Source organism: Astatotilapia calliptera, chromosome 6, assembly GCF_900246225.1.
Source record: "Astatotilapia calliptera chromosome 6, fAstCal1.2, whole genome shotgun sequence".
Taxonomy (NCBI): domain Eukaryota; kingdom Metazoa; phylum Chordata; class Actinopteri; order Cichliformes; family Cichlidae; genus Astatotilapia; species Astatotilapia calliptera.
Genome location: NC_039307.1, coordinates 5084413 through 5095947, shown reverse-complemented (window position 1 = coordinate 5095947; position 11535 = coordinate 5084413). Strand labels below are relative to the sequence as shown.

At 43.7% G+C, this 11535-nt stretch overlaps 1 protein-coding gene across 1 annotated transcript in view; it reads left to right on the top strand.

Annotated features, from left to right (window-relative positions):
* Nucleotides 1-1661: 1661 nt before the first annotated feature.
* maml3 (mastermind-like transcriptional coactivator 3) overlaps nucleotides 1662-11535 on the top strand; it is a 132666-nt gene continuing 122792 nt past the window's right edge. Inside the window, exon 1 of the mRNA XM_026169846.1 lies at nucleotides 1662-3013. Within this exon, the coding sequence (XP_026025631.1) occupies nucleotides 2636-3013 (378 nt within the window). The 5' untranslated portion in view covers nucleotides 1662-2635. The remainder of the gene's footprint in view (nucleotides 3014-11535) is intronic.

The following is an 11535-nucleotide window of genomic DNA, read 5'->3' as shown; positions in this document are numbered from 1 at the left end:
TGAAAATGTGCTGATAAATTGTTTTGATGAAGCAAATTAGCCTTGGAGCATAAACCTTTTCATATGTACAAGACTATGAATATGTTTAATTCTTTGTTATTTTTTATTTATTTATTTTTTGGAGCCACCTTTAAGTGGCCATCATGGGACCTGTCGTTTTTTCAGTGTTGGGTTCATAATTTGGTGATTATAACTTGGATGGTCATGTGTCAGTGAAACATGCAAAATATCTGTGATTCATGACATGCACTGAGCATGAGAAGTCAGATACTGGAAAGTGATAAGAAGACAGGAATTACATGGTCACCAGTTCAGTGGATCAGCACTTGTTATTAATACTAAAGGTCTTTAAATTTAATTGGATACACTTTCACTCTCATAAAGAACATCTGAATGTTTAAGAAGAAGCACACCAGCAAACATCTTAATGAAAGAGAGGCCTGAGAATAAAACGGCTATGTCATCATTATCACTTCCTGCTTAAATTCTTTCAGCGGTGATTCACCAGCCCCTGAAAAGATCTCACTTTGCACATTTAAAAGTCATTTTTTACACCTTTTTAAATAAGCGCGGCCAGGATTTGTGATTAGTGTGTGTCATATTCAACAATAATGGCTTCCTGTAGTGGACATTAATACAAATATTTGCATTTAGTGTTTAAAAATTGACGTTAAACCTTCCAAACTCCCATCTTCTGTTTTCAGCTAACAATCTGTATGCTGAACTCAATTTAAAAAAATAGTCATTATAAAATAACATGTTCAGTCCTCTTTAAAAATGCTCCAGCGATGGATAATTACAAGTTATAGTCATGGACTTCAGTCTGAGGAGGAACTCATTTCCACCCGTTTCCACCCGTTTACCTGTGTGAAATGGGTGTAACCTGCAGTGGGCCTGCAGAGCTCAACACACCACGACTTGAGTAAATAGGCAAAACAAGCAAATCAAGAAAACACCATCATCTGTTTGGCAACACAAGTGGAGCTTCTTCTTTCTTTTTTTTAAAGGAAGCTGCAACTGCTGAGCCATCAATCAAAGAGGGGCCTTTGTGTAATCCATACATTTGGCTGCTGTCTCTGTTTTTGTTTGTTGTCTGTATGTGAAGAGTATTTCTGTACCTGCGCCTTGCTTCCATATCTTCTGGAGAGATTTCTGTATTTGTGAAAACTAAACTTAAACTGGTATGAAGTGTGTAAATATTTAAAAGGCCTTAACTATCTGCCGCAATAGAGGACAGATGCTACATTTAAACTTTTGCCTTCCAACGAGCTGCCTTGCTTTGTTGTGTTGTGCATTTATAGTTTGTTTTTTGTTTTTTGCACACTTTTCGCTCATTTTTGCATTTTGTTGTTTTAAAGTTTGTATGTTTGAGCTAATTTTTAAATTCTTGGATTGTTTTATGAAGTTGCAAAAAACTGAGTAACTGCTTAATTTGGTATGATGCGATCTTATGCGCAAGAATCAAGTGATAATAATTTATTTATAAATCTCCAAACAGTAAAGCCCAACCACCCCTGCAAGTTTAAACTATGGCTGACTTTAATGAAATTTTGAAACTACCTCTTGTGTTTGGGCTTTTTTCCCTACTCGTTTCTGCTGAGTTTTAGATTTTCAAAGACATTTAACATTTTGATTCTTCATCTATATTTGCGGCTCATTTTTAGTGTTGTATAGTCTTGCGTTTCTTTTTACCCCCTAAACGCAGTTTCTGTCTCTTTGCGTGCTTCTCCCTTAAGTTCCAATATGTTAACCTTTCTCTTAACCCTTTATTAACCCGTTAAAACAGCTCAGGACAGGTCACACGTCCCCTGGTGGATTCCACTCCGTGTTTTCCTGGTTTCCACCATCGGGCTCTTCGCACAGCCTTTAGCTGGTTTTTACTAAACTCCTGATATCACTCCGCTGGCATGGTGGAGAAGCGGACCTGATTATTGTGATGGTGGCAGGCAGTGACTAGAGACTTCCGCCACTGCTTCCCGTATCCGCGTTTTGCGCCGTCTGTCCTACTATCTGGTTGCTTCACAATCGGACTACCGAAGGCGCTTGTGCGCTTTCCCCCCAACTCAACAACATCTTACCCGGGATTTCTTTCAAACCAAAACCAGATGAGATGCAAGTTCACTGGGAAACTCTGGAGCCCGTTCGGTTTAGGCAGCAAAACTTTTTCTCAGAGGACGGCACGGTGAACCGGAGAGTGGACTGTTGCTGTAGCCGCCGCTGCTCCTCTGCGGGACGGTTTGTGCGCATATGAGCGCTGGGTGCCCACTCGCACCGTCGCTGTACCGCTGTGTGTTTTTGCTCTTATCAGCGTGGCAGCGGCTTTATTGTTGAATTCAGTTTGGGGGCTTTGTGTTGTTTGTGTTCAGCACTTGGAAAGAAAAGAAGAGACGCTCAGCCGCATGACCGAGAGCCTCGCAGCCCTTTAAACCTTCCACTCCCGGTTGTTGCCCTCTTCTTCAGCGGCCGTATCTTCCGCCCGCTGCTCGGGACCTTTCGCCGGCGGAGGACGCGCAGAGAAAGCGGACTCTAGGTGGTGGAGTGGAGGTGGAGGTGGAAGGAGGAGGAGGTGGCGGCGGTGGCGCTGAGCTTAACTGGGAGAAAAGTTCTTCCAAAATAGCCGCCGCTCGGCCCCGTGATGGGGGACTTCGCCTCCCCCGCTGCCGGACCCAACGGCAGTATCTGCATCAACAACAGCATGAACCCGGCCGCCGCGAGCATGGGGCCCGCCGCGAGCGTGGTGGGAATACCTAAGCACAGCACGGTGGTGGAGAGGCTGAGGCAGCGGATAGAGGGCTGCAGGAAACACCACATAACCTGCGAGAACAGGTACCAGCAAGCCCACGCCGAGCAGATGGAGATAGACCGCAGGGACACGGTCAACCTGTACCAGCGGACTCTGGAGCAAAGGGCCAAAAAGTCCGCTAGCGGCAGCAGCACCAAGCAGCCCCAGAGCAAGCAGCTGGACCCGGACTCTGCGTCCTCCGCGGAGCAGAGGAATAACACGCTCATAGCGGTAAGGACGAGCTGACTGCGACGGCCACCTACAACTCACACACAAACACGACACACTTTCGCTCATTTCCCCTCCATCTCTGCTTCCCAGTCTCTCTCTCCCCCCCAACCCCAAGCAAGCTGCACAGCTTCTTCTTGTTCATCACTCAGAAAACTTGTTGAAAACATGCTCGCTAATCGCTGCTTTCTTTCTCAGCGCTCGCTTCACTTTCTTTCCTCCAAGTTCTTTTGTTTACAAAGAAGTCCGGCCCCTCGTTGGAGCCAACAGGCTGCAGTTTGGGGCTTGGATTGTGCTCTGTGTGGAAATTAGAAGCCTGGCAACTGATATTTGATCTTATTCTGCGAGATCAGTGTTTTTTGTTTTGTTTTTTGGGAGGGGGCACTTTCAGTTGTCAGGTTCTGAAACTAGTCAGTAACTTCTGGAGGATGGCTCGCGGTGTGTTTGCATCTAAAAAATAACTTCTGCTTTCTTGTTCTTGGGTGGAAATTGTTCTGCAACACAGGAGAGCATTAGCATTGCAACACTGCTTCCTTGCTCTCGGCAGCAGCAGCAGTTAATGCTCCAGCCTGCACTGTAACCTTTGTCACATACTCTCAAAATCTGCAGTCTGTCCCCAGTGTCACACACACACACACACACACACACACACACACACACACACACACACACACACACACACACACACACACACACACACACACACACACACACACACACACAATCAAAGCCACCCACGGACTTAAAGCAACCTGCCAGCTGACTTCAGATGAATGCCACAGTAGTTTGTGAACATTTGTTACACTGTCATTAACTCCTAGCTCTTCAGGTTCGCTCGTGAATGCAGCGATCGCATAACATGCCTCAATAGCTGCATGCCCTTGTGAAGATATTGCACTTGTCATTTGTCATTACAGTCAGAGTGGGTTTTATAGGAGTGCTAGGGTGTTTTCCTGTTGGTAGGGGGCAGTGGTAACATATGGAGGGCTGGTGAGTTGCTCGTGGCTGTCCAGGCTGTGAGAGATCTTCACTCCCGGTGTTTGGCTGTTTGTGTGAGAGAGGTTGTAGGCAGACACTGGCAAACTGTGTGGTGTCCCTGCCTGCTCCCCGTCTCCCGTGGGCTCTGCTTTCCTTTAGAAAAGACCAAAGGATGCATGTGGGGAATGTCAACATTGTTATCCCTTTTGTTGCTGCAATGAGCCCAGTTCCCCCCCTTTTGAAATGCAAAATACGGAGCGTCTTTTAATTTCTGAGGCAGCCTCGCTTCTTATTTAAGAGCAAACCAGAGCAGCTCCAGCATGAGACGAGCGGCAGGGATTTTAATAGTGCAGGAGCTCCCAGCGGCCCTTGTGGACATTAAACCGAACCGCCCATTAGATGGCCGGCAACAAATGCTCCGAGAATGGAAGGATTACTGCTTAAAGGCACAGTGGCATCCCTCTCCGTCTCTCTCTCTGCTCCTTTCCCATTCACTGATGGCGACAGCTTGTACGCAAACACAGCATTCAATAGCTGAAACACACAGAGCTGTGTGTTAGCACCCTCTTTATGTTACATTGTAAGTTCTTGGCAGTGTGCAGTCGCAGAGATTAAAAGGAAAGTCTCCCATCCCTCGCCGTTTTACCCCTCAGAAGAAGGGAGCTGCAGCTAGATGGCTGTATGTAGTCACTTCACAAGCAGGCATTCGAGGAAAGCCAAGTATTCCGATGATGGGATTATGCAGATGTGCATGCACAATTTCAACAGAGGCCGTAATGTGTAGCGTGTATGTTGCAGACCGTATGGGGAGGGTGTGCTGTGAACATAGTATTGGCTGAAAAAGCACAATCATTTCACGATTTAGTTAAAAAGATGAAAAGCTGACATCATAAGACTAAATTCACACACACTTCAGCTGTGAAACGTTTGTGCTCTACTACAGGTTGGCTTTGAGTGCCAGTATAGTAATCACCACTTTGAAGAATGTCAGGAATGCCTACAGTGTGCAAAAAAACCCCAACCCCAACATCAGCCAGTTTAAAGTGCAAAAGCAGCAATACAGTTAAATACCTTCAAATGCAAATAATGTCTTTCTGAACCAAATCCAAACTGTGTCAGTGTAATCTTTTATATTTGGTATTGTGATGCTCATCTCAGCACACTGTGCTTTGGTCTAATGGTTCTCAGACACACCCACGTCAGGGTCGGGGAAAGCCTGTAATCATGGAAAGTGGGTGTTTGTGTCTCTAGACTAACTATTAGTGAGACTGGAGAAGAAGACGACACCATGTGTCTGAGTGAGACCTTTTCTGTCTCACTCAGACATTATTTAAAGAGCCAACAGCCAACTAAAGCTCGGGGTACAGGGGGCCTGGGATGTGGTAGTTCCTGTATAACCAACTGTTTGCCCGCCTGGAGATTCACTTTCACGAGACGGACACTTCCAAACTTTTAATTGTCGGATAATGAGAGGGTAGCTTGCAGAACGCCAAGCTGCCTTTCTGCTTTCTGTCAACATCCATATATCATGTTACACTAACAGTGGAATAGTTGAACGCTCATTTACATATTAAACACTTCTTAATTGTGCACCAACTGTTATAATGGGCAGAGAAGACAGTATACTGTATATAAATGTTTCACAGCAGACAGACGATCATATTTATCTCCTTGAGGTAAAGCTGAACACAATGAAGTTATTTATTAACTCCTCTTTCAACCTCCAAGAAGAATGAATAAAGTTTTGATTTTGTCACTTACCATGGCTATCAGTACAACATATTCATGCTTAGTTAATATTAAACTGGACCTGTTACACATTTCCTTGTTAATACAGGATACTCGCTTTAAACATGGTCAAGATTTCAAATAAAACCAGAATCTCAGGTTTAATACTGCTCTGAACACTTTTTTCTGCTTTTGGCTTTTGCATGATGTCGCTGAAGGCAGAGATCCCTAATATGGTCATCTTTGGGATCAGATGACCATATGCCCCACCCACCTTCGGTTTAAATCTTTTGTTTACAAGGAGCAGCCAATCAGAAGCAAGCAAGCTATAGGCATTTTTTCTTGTGTTTGATTTTTAGGCTAGGCTATACTAATGCTGAGGAAAAAAGATGGCCCAGTAATTTATGATAAAATAAATGTTTATTAGCAAACAGAAGCTAAATTTACTGAGTGTCTGAGGAGGCGTTTTCACCCCTTCTGTGAGCTTGTACGATCAGCGCTTGCAGCCCGCAAGCCATCATAGATAAAATCTGGACTGTCATAGCGTAAATGGACATAAAGCTAAATTTGAGCTCTAACCGTGTCAAGTGGGATGCAAGTACAACAGAAATACAGAGGCTAGTAACAACATTGTTACTGTGGGTTACTAAGTAGGTGAGGCACAGTTCCATAAAATGTGCTGCTGTAGTTGTACGATCAACAAACAAGACCATTTTACAACAAAATGAGACCTGCTGCAAGGTCAGGTGCACACCTGTAAAGCTTTGGGACTGCATCCTGCACATGGTGACAAAATATGCCAAGAGAGATGGACAGATATGCAAATTGTGTTAGGTCAAAGGTCAAAGTTCAGCTCACACTTACTGCACAATTAAGAATTTTGAATACGTTCTACAATTCTAAAAGTGTTTTTTGGGTTTTTTGACTAACTGCCCTACCTCCTACCGTAAGCCCCCTGCTACCACACACTCTCATGGCACTTCATGACATTGTCATCACCTCTAATCTACTTATTTGGGTTTTTGGAGCCAAATTTTCCAGCATTTTGTGTCACTGGACTCATCTTTATCAGTCTGCCTGGTCTTAAATGTGCAAATAGTCTCCGTATACAGATGTAATATTTTCTACTTTTAAAAAACGACCACATTTGAAGGTAAATCATTTTACTGCTCACTCCAAAGCCTGCGCTTAAAGTTATACTCGTGGCAGATTTTTGTACTTCATGTGTCTGAAGCGCTTATCCAATTCAGGGTCACAGGACCAGGCTGAGCTCAACCCAGCTGTCGTAGGGTGAGAGACACGGTGCAACCCGGACAGGTCACGAGTCCATCACAGGGAGACACGAACCGTTCACCTTCACACCTACAGGTGATTTAGAATCAGCGGCTAACCACACCTGCATGTCTTTGGACTGCGGGAGGAGAAACTATACAAACTCCAAACAGAGAAACGCCAGGCAGCCGATCGAATTGTGCTGCGTTCCTTTGCCTCAGAAGTTGGATGATGACATCATACTCAAGTTGACCACATCTTAGTAGCAGAAATCATTTGTTTTTCTCCCTGCCAAATTAGCACCCTCACAAGCAATACCACTTACTGATTTCTGCTGTTTAGGGCGAGTCATCACTGTGTTGTTTTGACAATATATATGCTGCAGACACGAGATGTACTTCCTGTTGAAATACAGTTAAAAACATGAACATTTTTATCCATGAAACCAAACAAATACGCTTCTGAGATTTAAAATCTTTGCACCTGGTTGGTGATTTTGTTTCCGTATCCCGTTCAGCATGAAATAAAACTTGTGTTTGTGTTATGATTGTTTTAAATGATCTGCCTTTAGGTTGTTGAGCAAGGGGTCAAAAGTTTGTCACTGTGTACGCCCATTTCTTTGCTTTATTTTAATGAGATGGGGGTGTTTTTGATTAGGGTTTGGGCAGCTCTGCTCCTCCTTTAAGATTAAATAGTGTCAGAAACGTTAACACCGACAGCTCAGAAACTGGATAACTGATGAATTTTTTGTCAATATTCTTCCACTGCTGAATATTAAAGTCCATGATGTCAGTATGATCCCCTATATTTATCCATTTGATGCGTTCATCTTCCCAGAATGACATTTGACAGTCCACAGGGAGCAGGTGTGAAGCTGTTCATTACATCTGTTGGTGGGGAGAGAATTAGTGATGGCAGCTCGGGCCTTTGAGACCACAGTCAGGAGAGAAATTAGTGTGTAATCTTGCTTTTTTCCACCCTTCTATGACAACTGAATTCAAAAGTCTAAAAGTGAAAATTGCATGTTGATAATGAGGGAGTGACACACAAATCTGATTCGGGTGTATCTAATGTCTTAACACGACGAGACGTTACCTCCAACAGAACAGGTTCACGAGTGGCTGCCGTGTTTTAGCGTTTTTGCTGACGTCGTGATGGAAGCACGGGGGAGGAGGGGGAATGTTGCGAGGATCCAGCCCGTGACCTTTCAGTCAGAGGCACGTGTCTCCGATCCAATGGGCCGTGATGTTGCTTAAAAGCAGAATCGTGACCCGTACTTTTTTCTGACAAAACATCCAGTCAGATCTGATTACCTCGTCGCTAACAAGTTTGCAGCTGCGAGGCCGAGGTGCACAGCAAGGGGCTCGTTAGTTCCACTAAAACACAGTAGCTCAGGACAGTCTGTCTTCGGCTCTGCTCGCTCCTTGGCATTCACCTCGCAGAGGAATGTCTCTCTCTCTCTCTCTCACACACACACACACACACACACACACACACACACACACACACACTGTTGTCCTGCTCGACTCTTGGCAGCAAAGGCCTGAGTGTGGGCGGCTGAGTTTTCATGAATCTGAGGCCATCCCTCCCTTCCTCTCTCCCTCCCTCTGTTCAACACTTCTCTGGTTTCAGCGTTAGTAAAGCACTAATGTAGCGTACATGGTCCTGGTAGCTATAGCATTGTTAAAGTCAGCTGGGACCGTTGCCCATTTGCTATATTTAAACCAGCGTGCTGGCGAGGAGCTTACACTCACCAGTACGCGCAGGCACACACGCAGAGCGTGACGTCGGCGAACACCCGTGACATCACAGTCATGCTGTTTTCAACTCATTACACGCTAATTTGACTGACTCCCTCTGCTTTTTTTCTGACTGTTCCTTTTTAACTCCCTCTCTTCTGCTCTCATGTGCTCCGTGTTAACATTTTTGTCACTCTCCAAAAAGTTGATTCTGTTCATCTGGACGCAGCGTTTTGTGGGAGAAACGTTTCGTCACTCATCCAGGTGACTTCTTCAGTCTCAGCTGACTGCAGGTTTCAATCTTATAAACAGCACATTTGCATAATGACTGAAAGCAGCCCACTGAAGGAACAATGGGCTGGGAGGTCAGTTCCTTAATCTTAATTATGCAAATTCTCATGACCATTGAGAAGCATCAAGACATTTTTGTCACTCTTTTTTTTTTTCTTGCTCCTTCTCACCCTCGGCCCTGAGTCCCTGCACACACACACACACATGCACACAGCTCTGGATGTTTTTGATTTGGGGCGGCTGCGACCACATTCCCTTCCTCCCACGCTTGTTCACATGTTCTACAGGAACACACACACAATCTGCAGAGACCCTTGAATATTCAGAGGACTCTTGGCTCTTTAGAAAGTTTTAACTAGCTGAAACAAAAAGGATTTCAAAATAAAATTTAAAGCTAATCCGAGGTAATAAATCGTTCTCGATGAGAGTTCTTCCTCTTTGATGCCCGTACAGGGATCCAGAGGGTCGTCACGTTCGCGTTTCAGGCCTCAAACGTTTTCTTACCAGTTTTCACAGGATTTACAACTTTGTGTTGTTTTCACCTGCTGAAAGAAATCATTTAAATTTCAAATTTATGACTTTTAGAAAACCTTCATCCCTTAATCGTCGATTCCATATCAAAGGCGTTCGCACGTGTTCACAGTCTGCAGCTGCTTTGTAAAGTCACTGTTTTCTACTCTGTGCACAGATTTCTCAGCTTGACTGTAGTTGATTTTTTAGGGCATTTTTGTTCCAGTTTTGGATGGATGACAGAAAGTGAGGTGACATGTGACAAGAGGCATTAAAACCCACACTGCTGTTTCCTCTTCAGTCGACCCACCTGCTTGTAGGTAGCTGCTGAAGGGAAAAAAGCGAAGAGCTACAGGATTATCTCCCTGTTTTTACATTTTTTATTTGCTCTTTACCGTGTGTTAATATGCTGTATACACAGCAGAACATGTTTGAGAATCAAATCCAGGTGAATTAAATATTTTTTATTGTCATAATGAAGGCTTGGCGACTGTCTGCTGTAATTTTCAATTGTGGAAGACTTAAAATGGCCAAGCTTTGATTTTATAGCCTATAATTTTCTGCACTTACTGTATGAACCAGAAACCATCAGCTGACATATTATTTAATCACAGACAGGCAGGTAATTTGCAATTTTGATGATCACGTGTTCATTATAGGCACCGGTAGTAAGTTTGTGAAATTTCTTCCCTCCTGGTTATAACAACTGTAAGTGGGATTATTACAAAGTGGGAGCGTTTAAGGACCACAGCAACTCATCCATGAAGTGGCAGACCACGTAAAGATACAGAGCGAGGTCTGAGGAGTGTAGTGTGCAGAAGTCACCAACTCTCTGCTGACTCAGGAACCGCAGAGCTGCAAACCTCCTCTGGCATTAACATCAGCACAAAACATGTGAGCTGGGAGCTTCATGACATGGGTTTCCATGTTAGGTGTCATGTGTAGGTGAGCCAGTACTTTTGTAGGGTTTTACCTTACCTTACAATAAATAAAATTGAATTGAATTAAATAGTCTTTTCCTATTTTAGTAACTTTCAGAGGGAAATATTGTAATTCTTTAGCTGAAGTCGTCACCTTACATATTATTAATTGGCATGAATGTCAACTGGATAGATGGGTAAATGTTAAAATATTAGTTCCCAATGTTTTTAGCTACCAACCCATTACATAAAAGAAGTGATATTTCTCTGATTTGTTTGCTATATAAGATATACAGAGCATAAAGATCAGCAAAAGCATAAGATTAGGTAAGATGTACTGTAATCATCCCAAAAGTTAAGAAATTGTTGTGTCAATGGGGCCAGAACATGAAAAATAATCCAGCTCCGTGAGATAAATACGACATCATGGAACAAAATAACTCAGAAAGTTTAGAATAAAAGTGATGAAACTTTAACAGGTTTTGTGTTGGAGTGTTTGTGTAATCCTGCTAACAGACAGACAAATGTTGCTGTATTCACACTTAGTCTATATGACCAATAGCTCATGGTGTCTAAGGTTAGCCAAAGTTCAGTTCTGACCCCGCCGCAGTGTTCTCTGTAACATTAACTATTATCCTCTCACAGTAAAAATGGCGCAGTCTCACTAAGTAAACAGCAAACCTCTGGAAAGAGTCGAGTATCTGTTGTCTTATCTCTCTGGCCTGTGCGCTGCCTTTTGTTTGGATTGTGCCAGAAGGCTGCTCGCTTTCTCCACTGTATTCACGTCAGTAAGTGTAGTATTAAAGGAGCAATACTCAGCGGCAGTTTAGATTTTGCATTATTGATAGCAGGATGGTGGGAAGCCATCTTTGTTGCTTTCACCCCTGGTGTACTCACACAAACACTGAGTTGGTAAAATATGGATGAGGTGGTTATCGGAGATGCCCGGGTCCCCTCCGATCCTCTACGAGTAAATGCGCTTTACTTAGAAACGTCAGAATGAAGGAATGGTGACGGCTACAACTCTCTCTGTGAAGACCGAATGAACAATTTGCTGTTTTAACATGTAGCGTCTGACTTGGTAGTT